The sequence below is a fragment of the Trifolium pratense genome, linkage group LG2, assembly GCF_020283565.1.
Source record: "Trifolium pratense cultivar HEN17-A07 linkage group LG2, ARS_RC_1.1, whole genome shotgun sequence".
NCBI lineage: Eukaryota > Viridiplantae > Streptophyta > Magnoliopsida > Fabales > Fabaceae > Trifolium > Trifolium pratense.
In genome coordinates this window covers 44,629,202-44,655,651 of record NC_060060.1, presented here as the reverse complement: position 1 = coordinate 44,655,651, position 26,450 = coordinate 44,629,202, and the positions used below count along the sequence as shown (strand labels likewise).

General features: G+C 32.2%; 1 protein-coding gene across 2 annotated transcripts; it reads right to left on the bottom strand.

Moving 5' to 3' along the window:
• Positions 1-738: 738 nt before the first annotated feature.
• LOC123906185 (cell wall protein DAN4-like) lies at positions 739-19,289 on the bottom strand. 2 transcript variants are annotated; one of them, XM_045956039.1, is made up of 9 exons: positions 18,997-19,289; positions 18,201-18,280; positions 17,938-17,969; positions 17,749-17,847; positions 16,582-16,762; positions 11,333-11,509; positions 2,143-4,131; positions 1,895-2,011; positions 739-1,261 (listed from the first exon to the last, which is right to left on the bottom strand). In XM_045956039.1, exons 7-9 carry the CDS (start codon positions 3,633-3,635, stop codon positions 754-756), a joined length of 2,118 nt encoding a protein of 705 aa, XP_045811995.1. In that variant the 5' UTR covers positions 3,636-4,131; positions 11,333-11,509; positions 16,582-16,762; positions 17,749-17,847; positions 17,938-17,969; positions 18,201-18,280; positions 18,997-19,289; the 3' UTR covers positions 739-753. The 2 variants fall into 2 exon arrangements, 1 of the variants encoding a protein (XP_045811995.1); XR_006808789.1 differs by lacking the exons at positions 739-1,261; positions 1,895-2,011; positions 2,143-4,131 and adding an exon at positions 7,401-8,533 and having other exon boundaries at positions 8,906-11,509.
• Between the last annotated feature and the right edge of the window lie 7,161 nt (positions 19,290-26,450).

The following is a 26,450-nucleotide window of genomic DNA, read 5'->3' as shown; positions in this document are numbered from 1 at the left end:
TCTAACTAGTTTAAGGGAGGATCAATTTGATGGGAGTGCAATTAGAGATCCATGGAAGCATCTCTCTCGATTGTATGACTTACTTTTTGCCTCTTGTATCTCCCAACATTATGTTTTTCAAAAATAATTACTTGATACAATGATACTTATCTTGATCAATTTTAAATTCATTCATAATTCCTTTTTTGGAATATATTTACGAGTGTGTGGTATAAAATAGGTATTCGTTGGGAGTAAAGATCGTCTTCATTTCCCAAAAGAAATAGTGTTGTCCACTCTACCAAAAAAAATGATGTTGTCAATTATTATAATTTTGCAATAAATCAATGATATAAATGCACGTCTTTCGAGAATCATTAATATTATTTGAATAGTTTTAGTTCATCTAAAAAAATTCATAATTAACTTTTCAATCAAATGTCTACACCATTCATGTGACACAAAATATAACCAACAAAAAATCACACTTAAATATAAGAACAAAAATAAAAACCCATGTTTGTGTAATAAATATGATTTTTAAATGGTTTTGCATGGGTACAATTTTGTTCCCAATAAAGATTATTAATTGCTCACTTTGTCAATAATAAGATCAATATTAAAAATTAATCGGTAAAACGAAAAGTGACCAATTTAATAATATTTATTTAGTGAAATATTGTGCACCGATTGAAAAAACCATTGAATCATATATTATTTGGAGGGCGATTCAAAACTTAATCGGATCAAATTGAGAAAGATCTTTGGTTTATATCAATCTAAGGGAATAAGCGCCATAATGTGCTTGAAATCTACTAAGAAATTCTCCAATATAGTTTTCATTTTTTCTAGCAAAATGGCATCATCATCATCATCATCATCATCATCATCATCTAAGCTTCCAGTAATTTTTTTATCTGATTCATCTGCAAAAATTTGACCATTATTGCTCTCCAACTGATCAAACTGCAACATCATCACATTAGGTGATCTGAAGTTGCTAACATTGCTGCTCTCTGGTTGATCAAACTGCAGCACCGCCACGTTAGGCAAATGGAAGTTTCCAACATTTGGAGATGATCCAGGTTCTCTTGTAGCGGGTAATCTAGTCTCTGATGACTTGTTCAGGGAGGTCCCAATCATCGAGTTTAGATTACCTGCTGGTTTTATATGGTTGTGATCACTCTTATACGTCACAACATAAGTGTTGTTTTTGGTTTTGCTTTTTTGTACCATTTTTCTTGCCGGACAATCGCTGAAACTATTACATTTGTAGTAGCTCCTACAAAAACATTGATTGACTTCCTTGTAAATAAATCATCTCTAAATTATTACATTTTAATAGCTAAAATCACCCAATGAGTGATTCATATATATATAAAATTTGAAAGAAACAGGCTTAGGAGTGATGCACTTAATACTAATTAAATGTTACATTGAAAAAAGTAAGGTTTAAATAATATATTTTTGATCCATACAAACATATAATTGTTTTCTTCTTTCAAGTCGTTGTAAATATATATTTTTTTTGTTTTCTTTACAAATATACCTTTTTTTTTTCTTTCTTTTGGTCTTATTTTATTTGAGCCCCAACAAAATTTGTTCATGTTAGAATTGGTCCATGCATTATGTAAAAAAATATTCAATTTTAGTTTCAAAAAATGAGGACTAAAATTAGTTGCGGTATTAAGTAACAGTTTTTAATTTTTTTTTAATAAAATCAAATGCAACCGTGGTTCGGCCACATATGTCGAATTTAACCACAATTCTACGAAATATCAAGGAATTCAATGCCTATGCACTATCTAAAATCCTAGGTGTGAGTGTGTGATTTCATATACCTAACCAAATTATTTTTTAAAATATGAAAGGAAAGAAAAAATTGTGAAAGTTAAAGTTTTGAATGTGTAAAAACCTTGGATGTGGAGACCCGTTAATGGGTTTTTGTCCGTATTTTATCCATGTCCATGAATCTTCTTTGACCTTCTCTTCAATCACATGGCCCTCCAACCCCATTTGATTATTATTTTTTCTGTAAAAAATAAAAGGTAAAATGATTTTAGGTTACAAGGAGTTGTTATGTAAAATTATTACCATTATTTTCAATATAATAAGACAAAATAATGATTAAAGTATATTGCCTAATAGGAATCCAAACTTTACCTTTTTCTTGAGTTGTGTTGTGGTTCTTGTGGATGTGTACTTGATAAAACCTGAGAATTAATTTGGGGTACTAGAGGTAGTTGATTGCTCTCTCTTGGGAGTTGTTGTGGAACTGATGGCTGATTGTATGTACGATCAAAATGAAGATTTGTCATTTCAATGTGGGTAAGATGTTTGGGAAAAAACACTTGATTGTTGTTGTTTGGTTGAATTTGTTGTTTAATGGGTATTGTAAAATTAGAAATGGTAGGATATTGGTTGGTTCCTTGAACACTAATATTAGTGTTATTCATAGTGGGGTGAGTAGTTTTGGTTGTATGGGTGCAAATAGTTGATGTGAGGGTGGGGGTAGTGAAGGTATTTGTAGTGTAGATGGGGGCAATCGTGGTGTTTGTGGTATTTGGATTAATGATATTGAAGGTGCTGAAAGTGTTTGTGGGGATTGAAATAGTGGTGTTGGGATTGAAGTTGTGTTTCAACTTTTCTAGCTCAATCAACTCATTTTGTTGTTTGATGAGTGTAGGGAAATAAGAAAAAGTAGAACTTTCTTTCAAGTTATGAACACTATTATTAGTGTTACTGATGGTAGTGATGTACGTTGGGATTGAGGTCATGGAAAGGGTGGAGACAATAGTGGTTGGGGAAGATGTTGTGTTGTTAAAAATTGTTGGGATAATGGTGGTAGTGGGGATAGATCTGGTGGTTGTCAATTTTTCTAGCTCAGTCAACTCATTTGGTTGCATCAGTTGTTGTTCAATGAATGTTGGGATATTGAAAAAGGTAGAACTTCGATTCAAGTTATGGAAGCTAGTGTTAGTGTTAGTGATGGTATTGGTGGTGGAGGTGATTTTTTTGGGGATGGTGGCGGTGGAGAATGCGGGGATAATTGCAGTGGGGGAAGATGTAGTATTTGTAATGATTGTTGGGATAATGGTTGTAGCAGGGGTGGTTGTGAGGTTAGAGGAAGTGACGGTTGTGGTAGTGTAGATGGGGGTAATTGTTGGGATTGGAATAAAGGTGTTGGGATTGGTAATTATTGTTGGAATAGTGGTTGTAGCCGGGGTAGCAATGCTGGTTGTCAGGGTACAAATAGTGGAAGTGAGGGCGGTGGTAGTGAATGTTGTGGGGGTGGTGGTGGTGATTGTTGTTGGGATGATGGTGGTGTTGAGGCTGGGGATAGTTGTGGTGGGGGAAGTTGTGGTATTGGTAATAATTGTTGGGATAGTGGAGGTAGGGATCGGGATGGTGGGGGAGGCAAAAGAGATCGAGCTATTTCGATTGGCAGAAGTACGATTATCAAAATAAGATGGTGTGGCCCTTTGATGGGATATAGTGTTATTTGTGGTGGTGGTGGTGTTGGTAGTGGTTGGGGTTGGAGGTGGAGATGGATTTTCAGAAATGGTGTCATGAGGAGTAGAGGCGCTTGCTTTGCAGCTACGCACAATGGCAAATAGATCCCAATCATTATTATCCATGGGAGAAACAAAAAACATTAATTTTTTGGGGTGACGAGAACTGAAATCTAAGCAGAATCACAATCACACTGTGTGTGTATTTTTTCAACTGAAGAAAAATGTGTTTAGTGATTTTGTTTTTACCTAATTAAATTGAATGGGTACTCGAGAGAGAAAACCAAATTAAAGGAACAAAAAACCTAACTTTTCGAGTAAAACAAAAAAATTTAGTTGATATAGAGAGAGACAGATAGATGGAACGAAAGAGAGAAAAGAATAGATAGACAGCAAGGAGCGACCAAAGCAAGCTATTTAATGGTGGAGCGCAACAAATTTATTAATGAATCTATCCATAATATGAATTAAATACATTAATAATCAAATAAACATAAAAAGTAAAATTGATGCGACAACAAGACTTAAATGTTACACGGGTTTAATATGATATCTCCATGTATTTATATATAAGAGATAGAGGATTAGTGCAAACTCACAATGTTGTCTACTACTCCCTCCATCCTAAATATAGGAACTCCTACAAAAAAACACGAGTATTAAGAAAAATTGTTGGAGTAATAATTTTGTTTGACTTCTGTGAAACTTTTACTAATTTGCCCTTTATATTTAATGTATTCAATGTTATTTTTTCATATTCAAATGCAAGTTAGTGGTATTAACGAGAGATATATTTGAAAAAAGAGTAATAATTGCATGTATAAAATTGTAAAGGGTCATATATTTAGAGACAATGCAAACTTTTTTTGTAAAAGGTTCCTATAATTACGAACGGAGGGAGTAGTCACTTTGGTTCAGAACCTCAAAATGTAAAAAAAAAAAAAAAAAAAACTATTCTTTTATTTAATTGAAAAAATAATTAAATTTACTAATTTATAGTAATTAGTGAATTTTTAAAAATATATAAATACATATAATAAATTGAAATAAGAAATATTTTATGTGAAAAACGAATTTGTTTATATATATAAAATATTAAATGCATGAATTATTCAAAGAATTGTAACCAAAAATAACTTTGCAATTGTAATTTTTTTTTATTATATACATGCATGAAAAAAAATTAATGAAAATAATTTATTTATTTTCATCAATTTTTTGAAATAATAGATTTCATAATTTTTATTTTGTCCTAATCAAATTGATGCGTAATTAATGAGATTCTATTTTATTTTTGTTTTTACCACTAGTATCCGGCCCACTGTACCGTTTAAACCGGTTCGGGGATCAGTTCTAGAGTCAAGTGGCATCGAGTAATAATTAATGAGATTCTTGATTTCCTTTGAAAGTTTGTATATTAAATATTGACTTCCTATAAAAGTTTTTTAATTAATTAAATAGAAACAAATAAATAAATCACTTTTTTTAAAAAATAAATAAATTTTATTCCATAAATAAATAAATCACTGAATAGTTAATACAATAAAAATAATGAATTTTTTTCATAAACATATACCGTAATTTAGTTACTAAATTCAAACAATATACATGTTGAAATATTTTAGGGGTTTGAATTCCGACTCATTCCTAATAATAACTATTAATTGGATTACACTTATAAACACCTTTTTTTTTTTTTTTTTGGTACATTATAAACACCTTTTTTATAAGAATGGAAAACAACTTTAATCCTATTATTTAATATGATATCTGAATTTAATTATTTATTTTATAAATTCATTAAATTATAGAAAATAAAAAAGAAAATAATTTTTTGGTAAATTATAAGCCTAAAAGCATCAATTTTATTTTTGGTAAATTAATAAAGGAAAACAAATTTGGAATAATTTCCTTTTTTGTTGCATCTTCCAAATTTGTTTTTCTTTGTTAATTTACCAAAAATAAAATTGATGCTTTTAGGCTCATAATTTACCAAAAAAATATTTCCTTTTTTAATTTACTATAATTTAATGAATTTATAAAATAAATAATTAAATTCAGATATCATATTAAATAATAGGATTAAAGTTGTTTACCATTGCTATAAAAAAAAAGTGTTTATAAGGGTAGTCCACTTAATAGTTATTAGGAAGGGGTTGGAATTCAAACCCCCTAAAATATTTCAACACATATATTGTGTGAATTTAGTAACTAAATTACAGTATATGTTTATGAAAAAAATTCATTATTTTTATTGTATTGACTATTCAGTTATTTATTTATTTATGGAATAAAATTTATTTTTTTTTAAAAAAAAGTGATTTATTTATTTGTTTCTATTTAATTAATTAAAAAACTTTTATAGGAAGTCAATATTTAATATACAAACTTTCAAAGAAAATCAAGAATCTCATTAATTATTACTCGATGCCACTTGACTCTAGAACTGATCCCCGAACCGATTTAAGCAGTACAATGGGCCAGATACTGGTGGTAAAAACAAAAATAAAATAAAATAGAATCTCATTAATTACGCATCAGTTTGGCTCTATTTGGTAAAAAATAACTGATAAGTTAGCTTATAGCGGATAGCTTATAAGCTAGCTTTTAGCTTATTGTGAATAAACTAGTCGATTGAATTTATAATTTTTGGTAAAATTAACGGTTGAACTAGCTTATAAGTATGAAATTAGCGGTTGAACTAACTTATAAATATGAAATGACATAATAAAAGATTGAAGACATACTAAATTAACATGACCCTTAATTATATTCTCCTACATGATCAAATTCTTCTCTAGATGATAAAGGATCCTTAATATTAGAACCAAAGATTAAATTAATTGAAGTACACATTCTACACGTTTTAGCTTTGAAAAAGTGTTTTCTTTTTTTTCATAAGTGTAGCTCAAATGGTAGCTACCGGGGACATTATTGGAGTGGCCGGTGTTCGAACCTCGATTCCACATTTCTTCACATTTAAATATGCGAGACTCTAGCCACTAGACTACTTAACCAAAAGTAAGGGTCATGTTAACTTGTGCCCTAAGGGCACATGTTAAGCTACCTAAAAATAGAAATATAGCATTTAATGATACAAAGAATTTAATGTTTAGATAATTGAATACACCACAAGTTAAATAAATGTTTTCCACATTTATCTTCTTAACATGTGCCCTTAAGGGCATAAGTTAACATTTTCCTATAATTAACTTAGAAACTTATGAATCTTCTTATTTTGAATAGATTTGGATGTTCAATTATATGATTTTGTTGGGATAATTATGTATTTTGATGCATGTTTATGGACATATGCTGTTTATATGGTTATTTGGTATATTTTGGCTTTATAATTAAGTTAATATTTAGAAATATTGACATTTTTATAGTATTATATTAGTATATATGTCATATACATAATAATTTTAATATTATTTTAATTTTAGGTAAACTCGTACTATTTTACTATTCGAGTTTACTTGTCGAGTTTACCTATGCAAAACGAGTTAAGGTAAAAACTCTGATCCTGACAACCTGCCCCAGGGGCACTCTTTAATTATCTTAAATAGTAAGTTTTTGTTAAGATTTTATGGAAATGTGTGAAGTCAACGCATTGGAAATTAAAATGTTTCACTTTTTAAATAAATTATTTCTTTAAATGGAATGCTTAAAGAGTGTCCCTAGAGCACTGTTTAGCGAGACTCATATAACAATAAAGGCCTAAATGGGATGTCCCCCTGGAAATCTTTAGGATATTTTCTCTTTAGGCCCCCCACGTTTCTTTTATACCCCCCTTACTTACGTTTTTGCCCCTGCACGGTGTTTCGGGTTATACGAATCGAACTTTAAAAAAATTCGGTTAATAGAAATCGATCGCGTTTAACTTCGAGTTTTGTCAACCGAAGTTAACTGATATAGAAACAGAAGCATTTCATAACCTCTCAGTTACGTTTTTTCTTCTAAACACCAACAACACCACTCCTTCTTCTTCTTGAGAGCGATTTTGTGGAAAACTTCAACATCCTATCTCAAACCATTCTTAATCAAGTAAGTTCCATGCATTTACATTCACTCTTTTCTCATTCCATGTTTTTCTTATCACATTCACTCTTTTCTACGTTTTTTTCCCTCCCTGAGTAATTTTCTATCTCAAAATTCTATGTTTGAATTGTTGATTAATGGTTAGTTGTTAGTTTAGTTAGATGTTAACATGAATGCATGTGATATTAGGTTTAATTTGTGTATGCAATTAGATGGTATTATGGTGTACACTAAGTGTTTGACAAAATGTGTAAGTAAAATTCAATATGCTTCCATATGAATAATGTTAACCATAGGTGTTAGGATTAAATGTTGATTGAATTATAGTTTGAATTTATCATAGTTTATAAGATTGTATTGAGTGTGAAGATATTTTTCCATGTTAAGATTGTATTGAGTGTTAAGTTTTAATCGATGACTTAAATTGTAGAGTTGCTTTGCCGTTGTCTTGTTGTTTGGATCCCTATCTTTCAATGTGGACATTATATTCTTAGGCGGAACCAAATTCCTTGACATTTCCTCCATACATTGCCTTTCTTCCGGTTTGAGACGACCGACAATGAGATGGCCTTCAACTGCCTTGTCCAACTCGTGGTTATGTTTGCCATTTACAACGATCAAATGCCATGTTTTATCGGCATGACAATAACCACGGAGTCGAAATGGACAGCCGCATTTCCTCGTGCCGGTTTGATCAGATTTTAACTTCTTATTTGTTGACACGTACCGGCCTCCCCGCTCGCAATCCAACCTGAAATATTGCTTCCTCTTATCGCTGCCGTTGTCGGATTTGCCAATTACAATTGCAAACTTTAGCTTTAAGGCAATCTCCCGAGCCCATCTAATCAACTCATCTCGGTCAGGGGTTGCCATTTCAGTGTAAAAATGATCTGATGTATCAATCTCATATGCAACAGGTCTAGATGGAGGTTTATCAGGCGGAACCTCAACAATTCCCGGGGCACAGATACCTAGCACAAGCTCTCGTTTGCCCGCCATAACTACATAATATAAGAGGGATAAACGCATAATTAGCCACATATAATACTTAATACATATAAAATTGGTAGCACATTCTATAATCCATAACAGCTAAGGCAATGCAAGCAAAACAGACAGTCAAGGCAAATAATTTTACATTGCAAAAATTAAAGTTCCAGTTATTTCGGTTAGTATCAACCGAAAGAATCCTTCGGTTAGGCTTGGCAAGCAAACACGTTTAAACCAACACAAAACCAAAAGTTCCAGTCATTTCGATTCGTATTAACCGAAGGATTCCTTCGATTTCTATAAATCGAACGATTTTGTGTCAGAAACCTACCAACCTAGCATGTATGACAGTTGAAAATAAAAGAAATTAAACGGAAGATTACCTTAATATTGTGCTTCAAATCGCCTTCCAACCCTTAGCAAACGTTCCAAACTTGATTTTAAGCAGCGATTTGAGTGAAAAACGGATTGGATTTTGGGATCTCTTTTGGTAGTGTGGGGATGAAGTATTGAAAGTGATGAAGAATGTGAGGTTGCTTTCTATATAAACATACTTCGATTCGTAAAACTCGAAGGATAAAGCGAGTGGTTTTTAAAAACCGAAGTTTTAATTTTTTCGATTCGTAAAACCCGAATTTGCTAACCAAAAAAGTGGTCATTTTCGAAGGGCAAACTGGGATTTAAGGGGGGTATAAAAGAAACGTGGGGGGTGGGGAGAGAAAATATCAATCTTTAGGTGTCAAATGGAAGAGTTGGGCCTATAAGTGCAGGCCGGCGGCACTTAGCTAGTCCATGTGCATCTTCTGTTTTTGGTCCAACAGAAGCCAACTTAGCTGCTCCACCATCCATATTTCCCAGCATTACGCCAAGTACTTGGACCGAGTTTTGACTCCAGTGCAGAGAGGTAATGTCCCATTTGAGTGGCCTTCGTTTCAGTTAGTCATATCGTTTCCAATTTGACCACAAAAAGTGTCTCATCAATTACAATATTGTTCCTAGCCATGGTGACGAAAGCAGGCCGATAGGAACAATATATAAAGCTTTGAAGTATGGATACTCCAAAATTCAAGTCATAACCGTACCTGGTACTCTTGATACTCATGGGTGAGTGCAAACTACGTACCAACTTTTTAAAAATGAAAATTTGGGTAATTCATTTGGGTACACGTTTCTTCCTTCGAGAATTAAGCTTTTCCAACCTAGACTAGACTTCGACAATAGAAACGACGGTGTCATAGTTACTTCATCTGATTTGTAAGTAGAGAAATGACGTATAACTATTGAAAACAAGGGTCTCACACTTTAGAGTCATAGAGAGCATTTGAATGATTATTGACAACTAGGCTTCAAGTTAAATAACAAAGACTGGAGATCAAAACCACCATAAAGCACGTGAATGGCTTGCAAATGTTAACGCGGGACATGAAAGGAGCAGACAGCCAAATCAGAACAACAGAAAAAATAGGAAGATCAGACAGGATATCTGCAAGATGCAAAGGCAGCCGAATGGCCTACTACATGAAACAATAACAATGATGTGGGGCACACTGATAAGGGCTCATTGAAAAGAACCTTTTGGGCTCTGTCTCATACGGGTGACTAAGAGTCTAGTGATGGACTCACCTACCAGAAAGGTCGCCAGGGGTAAACTGTATAAAAATGCAAGTACTTGAGAACACGGTTGATTGGGGATAAAAAACAATCACGAGCACACCAGGTAGGCATCGTTTGGGTTGCCACTTTAAAGTCTAATACTATGAGACAGATTGAAAAGAGGCATAGCCAGAAAATCATTGACATGTGTAATGCACAATAAGAACAAAAACATATATTGATCTCAAAGAGAATACACAGGTCCTAGTTTCCCTAATTAACGCGTCTAAAATGAACCCGGACCTAACTAATCACACTACAAGGAATTTTGATGCTAGATTAAGGTAACGTAATAAAATATGAAATACAAGTATTAAAGTAATTTGTTTATTAACGTAATTAAATATGATAGTGATTGGTGGAAGTGTACTTTGGAACCGGCGGTTACTTTTCCGTCAAATCTGTATACAAGGCTCTTAGCGATTTACTCCTTCAACCTTGTCTTTTAAGTGAGGATTTTCGGAGAGTTTTAAAAGATAATTGGAATTCCTTGGCGACCTCAAAGGTTAAAACTTTTTCTTGGCAACTCTTTCTTCACCGCCTACCAATCCATGGTGACTTGAACGACAGGAATGTCCTGAGCATCGGTCCTGACTCCGATTGCCTTTGGTGTCCGGGAGTGGTGGAAGTTGAAGACCGTCTGTTTTGTAGATGCAGCTTCATCTCTTCTACTTCTGGTTCAAAGTCTCGGAAAGGATTATCTCTCATTTGGCATTCAACTTTTGAAAATTTGGGAAGCTAGGAATGAAGTAATTTTGTATTCTAAACCGGCGGAGGTTGACGAAATAGTTGAGGCTATTAGGCTTATCTCTTGGAAGTGGTTTGTATCTAGAAATCAGAGGAGGCGGTTTGGTTTTATGTGTCGACTACAAATCCTCACCTTTGTTTTTAATCCTAGTCTTTTTTGGGTGGCTAGAGTACCCCATTGTACTTTTCTCAGTTATGGGTCTATTACTCGTACTTTTCTCATCTCATTTAATATATTTTGCCGTTCAAAAAGAGTAATCAAGATTAGTATAACAATTTTTTTTCTTGGAAACCAATTGCCACTATTTGTTCTTTTATACTTATAGATATAATAAACATCACCAAGAAACCACTGGACTAAGAATAGGCAGAGCAAAAATTCCACAAGTTAAAAACAACAAAGAATATACCTTCTTTAAAAGGAGTCAACCATATATGGAAACTTCGGTTGTATGCTTGTCGCTTTCCGCAACCACCTATTACCCAAGAGTGCTTTGTCAACATTATAATGGAACTCGAGTTCCGCAGCTTTCGAAATAACTAAATGGTATACTAGGATGGCCCATTTCATCGAGCACTTCTTGAACCTGTTAGGAAAAATGAACAAGAAACTTAACAATTTTCCAAGAGAAATAAATATGGGTATTAATGATACGTACACAACTTGTTTATATTCAATAATAAGATATAGTATTAGTAGGTATCCCAGGCTATGCTTTATCCATTGTTATCAATCATGCCCCCCCTTGTATGACTTGAATCACATGTGAAATCGCAAATTGGTAAGATCATAGTGAAACACGAACAAGATCGTAAAGAACGTGAGATCTCTTGCAATCCCAAAAATGGGCCTTTCCGAGCCAGGGACGGGGGATCCCCTAAACCCGTCCTAAAACTCCCAAAAACAACACCTATCTCCCTCCACTTGAATCTCTTGACCCTCTCTACTCATCTCTTAACCTTCACACATCTTACCCCACCACTCTCGAGTTTCAATCCTCTTTGCTCATCTCATATCTTCAAATCTACCCTCACCGCTTTGCTGTGCTGCCATTGCTTGATCTGCATTCAAATTCATTGGAAATGGCTTCTGTGAAAGTTGATAGTGGGGATGGATGGCAGTGGCTGGTGATAGTGAGGCTGCTGAATGTTATTCTGATGGTTAATATTTTAGTTGAATGTGGAACGTATGTTATGTATCTGACTAATTATGACTTGTTTTGGATGTTTTGGTTATAATACTTCACTTTTAACTTTGCTTTAATGTTCTTCTTTATAGTTTTTTTTTTCATATTTAGTAGCTATTAAAAAAAACTTATGTTCATATTTAAAATAAATGGAACAATAAAAAAAAAAATACTTGCACTTAATATTTAAACTAAATGGAACAATTGAAAATATGATCTCTTTTTAAATAGGAAAAGTACTACAAAAAATCCTATACCTATTTACACTATATAGCCCTACAACCCTTCAGTTTTATCACAATCTAGCCCTACAACAATAACAAAAGGGGCACTCCACTCACTATTTGACCAAATACTCCACCTTACCCTGTAAAATTGCCACCAACAAAAATAAAAGTCAGGCATAAGAAACAATTGGACAGAAAAATCATTATTATACTCCAAGACATATAAGATATAAAAAATAAAAACCCTGGAATGAAAATGAAAAGAAGCAGAAACATGACCCTGCATACCCTCCTTTGACGAATAGATTCGGCTTCATAAAAGCCATCACTGAGAGATGGAAAATTAACGGCTAGAACACCTTTCGGAGCTTCCGAGGTTATCTTTCGGAACATCATGCGACAAGAGAAGATATGACGAGAGAGAAAGCGAAGAAAGATCAGTATGCAGCTTTGATGAACGTTATGTGGTTCGGAAAAGAATTTAAGGATTCAAATTGTGGCTAGGGTTTTGATTAAAACCTCATTGAAGTATAGATTAAGTAATGGGATCCGTTACTTGACTTGTGAAGCCATGTGCTCGAAGCAAAATCAGATTGCTTGCACAAAGAAAGTGGATTAAAAACTTAGAAAGAAGGTATATTCTTTGTTGTTTTTAACTAGTGGAATTTTCACTATGCCTATTTTTAGTCCGGTGGTTTCTTGGTGATGTTTATTATATCTATATAAGTATGATCTCATATACAAGTTAATGGTAAATTCTAATATGGACCACTTCATCAAGTGGTCCATGGTGGACCAGTCATGAATAACATAACGAATACGAATTTTACAAAATCCACCGTTGGATTGAAAGTTTATATCATATAGATCATCCATAGAAAAATTTAGGAAAATTGAAAATCATTTGATATGTTATTGAGACCCATCAAGATTAACGGTTTATTAAATACCGTAATCTTATGATATAAACTTTCAATCTAACAGTAAATTTTGTAAAATTCGTATTCAGTAGATCACTTGTCCACGGTGGACCACTTGTGAAGGTGGTCCACCGTAGCATTAGCCACAAGTTAATGCCCTTGTTGCTTTGGTATTTGTTTAACGTGGGTTTTTTTTTTCCTTTTTGAAATTGAAGTTTACAGTTGTGTATGATGTTATGTTTTTGAGACGAATATTGAAGTGTATAATAATTAATTAATGGTCATTAATGTTCCACTATTATCTTTCCCACCCTTGCAGTCAAATATGAATGAACGTGAATACTGTGAAATATTTGGAAAATAGCCTTATTTCTTTTACTTGTTTCCAACTTTGCCTCTATAGTCACAACAATGTAAAGGGGAAATGAAATTGCGTAGACACAGCGGAAATGTTAGAATAACATCATTGTCGTATTCTTTGCGAGAGAAACACAAATACAAAAAGTTGCATCTGTTTATGACCAGGTATATGAATCTGAGTTATAAATGAATCTATCTAAAATCCATCGCTCTGCACTGTTTTATTAAAAATATGAGGGATGTCAATGAATTGCACTTTGAATTGTTCAGAATTAATTTTAACATCCTTATGTCAAAAGGATCTATAATGTTTTTCCTTAAAAGACGAATATAACATCTCTGCATAATATATATATTCTATTAAACAAAACTAATAATAACGTCATACACAACTGTAAAAATAATAATAACGTCATACACAGCTGTAAATTCAATTTCAAAAAGAAAAAAACAAAAACCATGTTAAACAAAAAGCGGAACTTGCGTAAGATAGAAAGATTGATTATCCCATTTCCAACGTTCTGCGCCTTTTTCCATTAACTTGTATATGAGATCATACTTATATAGATATAATAAACATCACCAAGAAACCACTGGACTAAGAATAGGCAGAGTGAAAATTCCACTAGTTAAAAACAACAAAGAATATAACTTCTTTCTAAGTTTTTAATATATCTTTGGTCACTTTCTTTGTGCAAGTAATCTGATTTTGCTTCGAGCACAGGGCTTCACAAGTCAAGTAACAGATCCCATTACTTAATCTATACTTCAATGAGGTTTTAATCAAACCCTAGCCACAATTTGAATCACTAAATTCTTTTCCGAACCACGGAACGTTCATCAAAGCTGCATACTGATCTTTCTTCGCTTTCTCTCTCGTCGCAAGATGTTTGGAAAGGTAACCTCGGAAGCTCCGAAACGTGTTCCGGCCATCAATTTTCCATCTCTCAATGATGGCTTTTATGAAGCCGAATCTATTCGTCAAAAGAGGGTCCGCAAGGTGATGTTTCTCCTTCTCTTCTTTTTTAAATCCAGCGTTTTTATTTTTATTTTTTATATCTTATATGTCTTGGAGTATGATAATGATTTTTCTGTCCAATTGTTTCTTATGCCTAACTTTTCTTTTTGTTGGTGGCAATTTTACAGGGTAAGGTGGAGTATTTGGTCAAATGGTGAGTGCCCCTTTCGTTTTTGTTCTTGTTGTAGGGCTAGATTGTGATAAAACTGAAGGGGAAAGGGCCAATGTGATATATTTAATAATATTTTATTTCTTTGTTTATTTATCGTTCAAGGTTCGGATGGGATGAGACAGATAACACTTGGGAGCCTCGAGAAAATTTAGTTTGTGCTGCTGATCTTGTTGAAGATTTTGAGAAGAGGTAATCCCTTATTCTCTTGTACAATATTTACATTTTTCTTTAGATACGGTAATTATGAGTGATGATGAATGATATATTTTCAATTATGTATTTGTGTTGTGTTTGCTATGAATATGAATGTGTTGTCTATAATCATACATGGACGACTGCGGTTGTCAGAAACTGGACTTCATGACAGGGCTATATAACTAAAAATTATAATAGCATGTTTTCTTACATCAGAAAAGGATCGGAAAAGCATCGGATGCTCAAACGCAAGCATGATGATAGGTCTGCCAATGCTTCGGAAGAGGATACTATGAAAGCTTCCGAGAAGAGGTAATCACTTATTTTTCTGTACAAGGTTTATAATTTTCTTAGATTCGGTAATTATGAGTGAGGTTGAATGACATATTTCAATTTATGTATTTGTTTTGTGTTTGCTATGAATATGAATGAGTTCTGTATAAGCATATGTCGACAACTGTGGTTGTCAGAAACTAGATGGACTTATGACAGGACTTTAAAATTATAATAACATGTTTTCTTACAAATATTTTTTTCTTCATTATTTTGAAGTTCGTCAGCAAGTTCGTCAGCAAATAATCGGAAGCTCAAATGCAAGCACGGGGAAGGCAGCAGTCCTGGAACAGCCAACCATGCTAATGACGATAATGCACAAGCGTTTCCGAGGAGGTAATCCCTTATTCTTCTCTACAATGTTTACGTTTTTCCTTAGATTCTATAATTATGGGGAGGACGAATGACATTTCAATTTATGCAGTGCATTGTTTTCTTTTGCTACGAATATGAATGGGTTGTGCATAACCATAGGCCGACAACTGTGGTTGTCAGAAACTTGACTTAATGATAGGACTTTATGATTAAAATAACTTGTTTTCTAACCAAAAAAAATTCTTCATTGTTTTGAAGGTTGGCACCAGGAAAGTTTTGGGGGAGGCAGGTTGTGTACGAGCAAGGTGGTAACGGGACTGAAGGTCGGCCTGTTTGTAGTGAGTAGTGGCTGCTAAATGCTATGGTAGTGGTTATTACTGTAGTTAGATTTTTGTCTTTGTCTCTTATGTTATGGTTTTTTTTTTTTGACTTGGGATGTTTTGGTTCCGATACTTCAGATTTAAATTTGTTTGAATAATGTTATCATTTATTAGTTAATTACTTTTAATGGGGGCATATCTAGTGAGAATAGCTATTTTATGTGAGTAAGAGAAGTCATTCTCAGCCATTAGATCAAAGTAAATGACTGAGATTAGGATTCTGAAATCAAAATATAACACTCATTTTCCTCTAGGTTATATATATATTAGTATAACTTTTAATAAGGATCTTAATATATTTTATGATGTTGCAACCCCCCCTAGGTTCAATCTTGATCTTGACAACATTGTTTTCTATAACAAACATCATCATCATCATCATTTACTTGAATGTCAAACAATTACCAAATTAGGCGATACATTGAAATGCTCAAATTGAAAACTGTATTCCATGTCAGATTGTTACTCACTAGTCACTACATTGAAAATTTCTTCCACAACCATGTACTTTCATTAATCAATAAAATAAAATGTTCAAAAAATTAGTCATACCTCTGGAGGCTCCCATAAACTATCTGCAATTTCCTCAACCACTTCTGCCGCCAAGTTGTCATCAACCACATCTCGCCGCAGCAGAATTTGCCGAGGTTGGATTAATGTATGGAATTGTTGATCAACAGCTTCTTCAAGAATGTTATCAAGCATATTTTTATCAAAGAAGTAGGGAGTATACCTATTCAAACCAAAGCAATAATGTCGGCATAAATATTCTGTTGCTTTGGTAAAAAATACTACATTTGCTCATTTGACGCAAATGTTGTAAATACATAAATAACACTATTTTAGGATAAAATATTTCATTCTTTCTTTCATTTTCTCTTCACTACACTTCACCATGATCAGTCATTTTTGGGAGAAGATTTTATTTTCATTTTTTTATTATCAACTATTAAGATTAGTCCACGTAATAGTATTTGAGCCCGTCCTTTAAAATCATCAGAAATAATAAGAGTGAATCACCATTTTATTGCATGATATTGTGGGTCTGGCAATTTATCATTCAAATTTACGAAATGGAAAAATAGTCCCTCAAATTGAAGCCTGTCATCCAATTTAAATCTTTCATCGTCTAAAAGGGACATAAATGCCAAATCGATGTTGTCAATGACATGCTCAAATGGAGTATATTTTCATAAATTTGTTTATGGTTTCAACTGATCTTTTTATTTTGTAATCCAGATTCATCAAAATTGATTGACAAAAGGACTAATTGATTGATGATCTTCAATTTAATGGAATATTTGCTATTTTGGAAATTGGAGAAAACAAATTGGTCATCCTTGAAATAATAATAATCAGCATTTTTCTCTTTCGAGTTTCAAGTAAACATAATGGGATAATTAATCAAAATAAGTTCAAATCATAATAGCATATCAAAAATCAATATTTGTAAAAAACTGCTAAAAGTACTGTAGAACTAAGAAAACCAAAGAAGAATCAATGGCAAAAAAAAGGAGGCTAGTCTATGGCAATTATATTCTTATATGTGTAAAAGAAACATGAGAAGGGATATCCCTGTTGAGTTACTGCTCTAAATGAGATTTCAAGATATACAATAATCATTTTACTGATATTACATTTCGAATAAACAACTTGTAAGCAAGTTCTATGACGACAGCACCAATTCACACAAAACCAAGTTAGATGAGCAATACGTACCGTTTAATTCCATTTGTAGTTGCTATTGCTATATCCATCGACCTTTTTCCCAACACTATTGTGAGGGATTGTCTTCAGAAGTTTATTAGCTGCCTTGACCTGAAGGTAAAATATTTATAATAGGTAAAGATTGTAGTCAAAATGTCAAATAAAATTAAAATATGTGCAACAATGAAAGAGAAATAATACCTGCTTCTCGTTTGGAACAAATGAGGCTTTTCCTGCATGGTATGTAGTGAGCAACATTATAAATCAAACAAAAAATAAATCAAGTAAGAATAGAATATTAACATATTCAATTTCATTCTCTGGAACAACCATCTGCATGTATATGCGTCACTACGTCTTTCTAAACGACCAAATAAATAATGGATCATATATAACCCGTAAATGCACTAACTCAAACCAGCACAACTACATCTCAAATTGCAATTTGAAAAAGTCAACCGTACCTTGAAATGTTCATATGCTAAATCAAGACGGCAGGCACCCACCACGCCACTTGGAATATTCAATTTTTTGACATATGAAACTAAGACGATTAAAAATTAAAAAAGGTCAGTATTTGGTGTTAATTGCTAATCAGAGATCAACATTAATCAAAACATGTGATTGTAAACATATAATGATAAAAGTACAAAATATAGCCTGTGTTCAAGGGAATATTTTAGCACACAAAATGTGTAATGCAAGGATCAGGTTCGGTCATAGAAGGTCAGAAATGTCTAATTCAAGTATGAGGTTCAGTCACAGTAAGTAGGTCACTTATTTGCATTGGAAAGCTACTTGAAGTTCGAAAAATCCCTTTGGAATTTCTTTACTCATGGGCTTTGAGTTTGTCGCTTCACTTTGGAACAATGATGTATCATTAAAGTTTGGAAAAGTGGGCAAGTAAAATTTTATGGCAGTATACATGATATGTCACACAATCCAGCCTATGCTAGCCTTGCTATGCATAGCTGGTCCGAAGCCCGGATAAAAGGAGAGGGTTGTGTTAGGCAAACAACGGCCAATGTAAAACTTAATCCAATCTCTATGACCTAGATCAAATACATTATATTGTGAATGCTAGGTCATTGCCCTGAAGCAACAACACACCGTAAAGTTAGAGTAGCCCCCCACCACCAAATTGGCACCAGAGAGAATCGAACATGAGACCTTGAGGATGAGTACACTCCCAAGTCCCAAGTCAATACCACCGGACCAAATTGATCGATTATGTTACAAGAAATGTCTATAGATTCTCACCTTAGATAGCACAATGGCAGGACAATCGCAATTCTTCCCCAGCGATCTCCTCAAAACCTCGACTCTGGCCCTCACCATTCCATTTTCCCCCCCAGCACCGTATCCCGATACGATCTTCCTCGTACATCATTCTCGTTTTGCAGATATATCAAATCACTATAGTCAGTCCTTTGCCAATGAAGAAGACTCTTCATATACTACGTTGCTGAAGGTCTTCTATCTACTTTGGATTTTTCGGTGCGTTCGGTTTTTGCAATAATCTACAGAAGAAAGAAAATGATTGAGCGGTAGGGTTTTTATTTTCTGATTTTTAATATAAATAAAAAATCTTTATTAATAAATATTTTTGTTTAAAATCCATCATGGTGCTGACATGTGGCTATTCGTTAGTCAACTAACACTTTTTGTAATGTCCAGGTTGGAGATAAATTATAACTAGGGGTGCTCGCGGTTCGGTTTGGATCGGTTTTGAGCCAAAAACTCATCCGATCCAAAAATAAATTCATTTGCGGTTTGGTTCGGTTTTGGATGACAAATAAAAAAAATCCGATCCAATCCGATCCAATATTATGCGGTTTAATTTGGATCGGTTTTTGGATATCCAAATTATAAATTATAATTTATTTAATAAATATAAATATTATAAAAAACGCTACAAAATAATAGTTTGACATTTTTGACAAAATAAATATTAAGTTTGATGTAAAATATAACATATAATATATTGAAAATTAATATTTTGGAATGACAATTACCAATTATATTCGAAACATACAAAAAGTCAAAAAAAAAAGATTAAATTAAACTAACATATAGTATTAACAAAATTTAAAATAGATTAAATTAAACTAACATATAGTATTAACAAAATTTAAAATGAAAAAAGTTAATGCAATATATATATATTTTTTTTTTTGGGTAGAAATGCAATATATATATTTACTAGACCCTTACCCGTGCGATGCACGGGTGTGATGAAATTATTTTTATTTTACAATTGCATAAAACTAAAACATTACATATTATCAAAATAATAATAATAATAAAATAGAGAATCCGAAATTCAAAAGATTTATTTTCTAAGGAGAAGTGGTGTGGCATTGTAAGTGAGTGGTTAAATGAAGAAATATTATTGGTTTAAGGATTATGATTTACTTTACATGAGTAACAAAATGACTATCTAAAATTTATATATACAGGAGTAATAAAATTAAAGGGTACATACCTTTTAAAAATATTCCAAAGGGACATATGTGAAGAGCATCAACCTCACAGTTCAGTTCGTTTGAGTAAGAGATGATGACCCAAAGCCTAAAATCAAAAATTATAAAAATAAGTATATCAATAAAAAAAATGAATAAATAAAAAAGTAAAGAAAAGGAAAGTAAAACAACTATTACATAATTCAATTAAAAATAAAGTATATATTATTTAATTTGTATCATAATAGAATATAAATACACATATACAGTAACAATTAACTAAACCTATAAATGATGTGCAACACAAAAGTTGAATGTATGATCTGCAAGAAACAAAAAATGTCAAATTCTCTTAATTTTATTTGTTATGCAAAAAGTTAATTTTTGCAAAAAATAAAATAACTACAACAAATCATGGTTTTAGAAAATAACATAAGTATTTATACCCGATGCACAAAAGATGAAGAGGCAAGATAATGGAAAGAGAAATTGCACATTATAAGATATGAAAAAATCTATTCTCACATTCAACCGGAAAAACAAATGGTAATCTTATTAAGCACATGATTGAGCACCAGGGGATGAAAATATTTGTTTCTAACATTCGTAATGGTTAGTTAGGAAAATATGAATAGGATACAAATTAAAACAGTTGTAAGCTATATATTAAAATATTGGTAGAAGAGTCCAAGAGATGAAAATTGAATTATGACTTAAGAGATGAAAAATATATTACCGTGAGTTACAAAGTTAATTAGTGTGTATTTTTGTATTCTCCTTATTATAATATAGTAAGCAAAAATTATTATATTCACCAAAAAAAGTAAAGGCTAAGTAAAAGCTTGAGTGAGTGTATATTAAAAAGGCATAAGTATATAAATGTAGAATATGAAAAGTATAGAGATGACAATAATAATTATAATAATAACTAATAATAATAATAATAATAATAATAATAATAATAATATAGATGATGTGGCTAAATGAAACAATTTGATTGGTCTAAGTGGATTAGGGTTAGGAGAACTATTTAGGAATTATATATATAGATACTAATAAAAAGATAAATAAATATTAAAATATATGTATGCGGTTTGGTTTGGTTTGGATCGGTTTTAAGAAATCAATCCGAAATCCGATCCGATCCAGCGGTTTTCACAAAAGAACATCCAAACACATCCAAAAAACTTCGGTTTTTTGCGGTTTTCGGTTTTTTTGGATCGGTTTTCGGTTTTTATTTGGATTGGTTTGGATTTGAGCACCCCTAATTATAACGAACATAAATAAAACTAAAAACCTAGAGTACAAGGAAAGAGAAATGACATGATAAGTTTTATAATGGTTCACTATTAAATGATCAGTTAGTCAATTTCAGCACTTACAGAATGATTTTTCTGAGAGACTTCTTCAATCATAATCAAATTCAATCGATTACAATTATTTAGGTAAAATATCTTAGATTTCCTTGTTTCCCAAACTAGGAAAGACTTCAACCTCACAAAAGAGGATTTCCATCTAGTGTTGCACATCAGGACTTTTTGCCTTCCAAGAAGGAATACCTTGTTGGGTTACAAGTTGTTGCCACTAATGGGCGGTTTCCATAATCTTTGAGTTTTTATCAATGTGATACAAAGTAGGGTTGTGCACAGTTCGGTTTCGGTCGGATTTGGCCCAAAAAAGCCAAAACTGACGAACCACCGATGGCAATATTTGAGACCCATTTTCGATTGTAGCATTGTGCGGGTTTTGACGGATGACGGGTTAACGGGTGAGTTTACACGGGTAGCAAGGGCACAACAAAGAATGAGAAAGAAGAATATAGAGGGTTCATAACTGTGTCGCATCTCCAGTAGAGAGTGGTAGTATCGTCACTTTTAATATTTACAGTCTCCTTTGTAGAACAATTGAAGAAGATAAACAGAGAAACGTACTAATAAATAAATAAAATGGACAAGTAGCAGACAATTATGCACATGACTTCTTAATAAAAAAATAAATTTACTAATTAAAAGTGGAGTCACATCAAAAGAATTGTTTTTCTTTAAAACACTATTCAATCTCTGCAAAAGACAACTCATATAGATAGGGTCTTTTGACAACAATATTCAACAAATGATACGTGTCCCAAAAAAAGGTAAAAAACAAAGCCAAATTATGCAGTTGTGGAGCAGTCGCCAGTCACTTTCACCCATAGTTTTAAAACTCAGACCGGTGATCAACCTGGTCGAAGCTCTGGGTCACTAGGTTAGAGGTGGGACCAATGAGTCACTGGTCGGACCGCATGATTGTTGACCCGGTCTTTATTAAAAAAATATATAATTATATTAAAATATTGATCAAATATAAAATTAAATATAAATATTTTTTCAATGTTTTTAAATAAAAAATCATATGTTCAAAAACTCCTCATTCTATCATTATTTTTATTACAATATACTTTCTAATATATATATATATATATATATATATATATATATATATATATATATTTTAAATTAAACAATATTTCAAAAATGAAATATACAGAAAAAAACTAACAATGTCTTTTATTATTAGGTATTCATAAAACAAAACAAAAAGATGTAACATAATATTAATAGGTATTCATAAAACAAAACAAAAATGTTAACATAAGTCTCATAATTGTGCTGGCTGGGGTTTTTATGTTACCTATAATATAATAATTATATATTAATTAGATGCATTATTATCACAAAAACTTAAATTGGCCAACTGGTAAATTTTCCTTCTTATCATCTAAAGACCCTGTGTGTTCAACACCTGGCAACATTTAGAATATTTTGAAAATTTATTTATGCTTAACCCGTCCGGTCCGGTTTAGTCTGGGTTTCTACGGTTCGCAGTTCAACCGGACATCCGACCGGGTCACTCTGGTTTTCACCGGTTCAAATGCAAAACTGGTCCTGCAACTGTCCCGACCCGTGTACACTACCGGTTCCCGGCCGGTCCGGTCCGATTTTAAAAACACTTCTTTCACCAATGTATACTGTAAATATTAGCAGTCATGTTCCCTTATCTGTCGGATTCGGTCATCAATAAATTTAAATTACGAGAACAGAGCCCGCCCACCAATACTCATGTCAACCTAATTTTTATAATCTGAAAACCCGCAGACCCGATTCAACCGACCCGAAAGCATGATTATGGATACGGGTGTTTCGGTTCTCGGTCGGATCATGTTGATGTGCACACCCCTAATACAAAGTCATGCTCTAGGATTCTAACTTTCATATATAGAGTATCCAATGAAAATCTTATAATCAATCTAAATTGTATTAATGACAAACTTAGTTGATTTTACAATGATCTAAGTTACTCTCAAATTGAGTGGATCTAACTAAAGCTCATAAATCATTTATATTCTAGGTTTTTTACGATTCTCCTAGAGAATCAATTAGGATTTGGATCCTCTCCAATTTTTTCTCTCGTGTTGGTTATGTTGTAGTAATCTTAGCTATTTATTCACTTTTCTTATATATAAATGTTTTTTAGCTCTTTGTGATTTACCAACCATTGGATTAAGAAAATGAGAGACAACATGAGAGAGAAAATTAGAGAGAATCTAAATCCAATCAAGAACATGTCTTTTGCATATCAAGAGGTTGAATGCTTAACATAAACATTAATGCATTCATTAGATTACCTCATATATTTATCATATTGTTTTTGTGATGCCATCATCCTATTATGTGCGTACTTCACACTTGAAAAGCTGTTGCGTAGTCATGATTGCACATTATTCTTGATGCAAAGGATGGGAGAACTTCTTGAAGGTTTACACAATAGACCTTTGTGTAACCTTGGTGGTTTGACCGGTGATTTCCTTTCACTCATCAGAAGTTGACCATGCACCATCACCACTTATGTTGGTGTGATTTTCATACAAAATCTCTCTCACTCTCTCACACACACACACATATCATTACAAACAACTCTTCTATTTATAGACGAATACAAAATAGATATGTTGTAATAGTCGTTGTGAGACTAGCTCGTTGCAGTACGGTATGGAACTTGTCTGCAAAATTTTATCCTAACATTTTTACAAGGGGTACTGCAGAATATGTGCGAGCCCCCTCGAACGGAAAAATAAATTTTAATGAGGATTTAGTTAACCCTTTTTTTTTTTGGGAAAAGCAAAGGGAATAATAAAGGATTTAGTTAACCCTACATGTACACATCATGGATATCCTGCTTTTATATGTAATATAGAGTTGTATGTAACTATCAAAAGTCACGACGATGTCCACCAAAAAGTTTTCTATTAGTTCAGAAATGATCAATATGTAAATCAAAACAAGTGATTGCCAAGATCCACGGGGAACATATACCGGATAATTTAGGTTAAATTTTTTATCTTAATTTTAAAAAAATTACAAATTACAAAAATATACTATAATACAATAATAAAATTAACATAATAAGAAAAAAATTAAACATTTACTATATAATTACAAATAAAAAAATTCATACAATACTTTAAGTAAAAAATATTAAAAATAGAGAGATATCTAGTGCATGGCATGAATATCATCCTAGTATACAACTAATTAGAAAAACAAATTATGATTTAGGGTTTGTTTGGTACGTCCAATAAGCTAGCTTATAGCCTATTGGACTAGCTTATAAGCTTGTTTGTTAAAAATGAACGGTGTTTGGTAACGAGCTTCTCTAACTAGCTTATAGCATATTTTGAGATGCTATTTCAAGTAACGTTTGAGCTTATAGCTTATGGCTCTGTTTGGTAACACAAATAAGCTAGCTTATAGCTTATTATATGAGCTTATAAGCTTGTTTCAAAAAATTAGAGGTGTTTGGTAACAAGCTTTTTGTACTAGCTTATAGCTTTTTTTCAGATGCTATTTCAAGTAGCATTTGAGCTTATAGCTTATAGCTTTTTACACTTTATTCCATTTTTACCCTTTAATTTAATAACTACCCACTCTAAAAAATAAACTACCCACTATCAATTATGTAATTTTATATTTATAACCACTTTAAAAGCTAATTTTACCAAACACTTTGATTTCAATAAGCTAGCTTTTCAGCTATCAGCTATAAGCTAGCTTTTCAGCTATCAGCTAGCTTATCAGCTATCAGCTAGCTTATAGCTTATTTTTACCAAACAGACCCCTTTAGGCTCTGTTTGGTAAAGTTAAGCTATAAGCTAGCTTATAGCTGATAAGCTAGCTGATAGCTGAAAAGCTAGCTTATAGCTGATAGCTGAAAAGCTAGCTGATTGAAATTAAAGTGTTTGGTAAAATTAGCTTTTTAAATGATTGAAAAATATAAAAAGACATGAAAGGACATTTATATGTAGTGGGTAGTTTTTTTTAGTGGGTAGTTTTTTATTTTATAAAAAATAATAAAATTAAATTAAAGGTTAAAAATGGAAAAAACTGTAAAAAGCTATAAGCTATAAGCTCAAACGCTACTTGAAATAGCATCTCAAAAAAAGCTATAAGCTCGTGAAAAAAGCTTTTTACCAAACACTTTTATTTTTTTCAAACAAGCTTATAAGCTAGTCCAATAAGCTATAAGCTAGCTTATTGGACTTACCAAACACACCCTTATTCCATTTTTATCCTTAGAGCTTCTCTAACTACCCACGTTATTTCTTTTAGGAACTGAACAATAACTGCACTTGCCTTATTGATTTTTTTTCAACGGACTCCTTTTGTTGAATTCATGTCAATGTTTATATTTTTATTTTTTTTTTTACATATTTACCATTTTAAATAAAACCATATAATTTTCCATTAAAACATAAAAATATAAAGATTTGATAATAAAGTTAAACATTATCAGTTAAACAAATCTCAATTAAATTTTCATATATCACATTTATAATTTTCAAACTATAATTTTAAATAAATTAAATATTTAAAATAAATTATAGTTAAAAATGTTTATAAATATAATTTTTAAAAATTAAACATACATGTACTTTTATGTCATTTTATATTTATCAGCCACTTGAAAAACTAATTTTACCAAACACTTCAATTTAAATCAACTAACTTTTCAGCTATCAGCTATAAGCTAGCTTTTCAGCTATCAGCTAACTTATAGCTTAATTTTACCAAAGAGACCCTTAGTGTTATAACTACTTACACACCCTTGAACTTAACCTTGAAAACAGTTTATATCTATTTAAATTTTCTTACTAAACTTATACGTAAGTGTCACATTACATGCATAAAAAATATACTTTCTAATTTCAGCATGCAG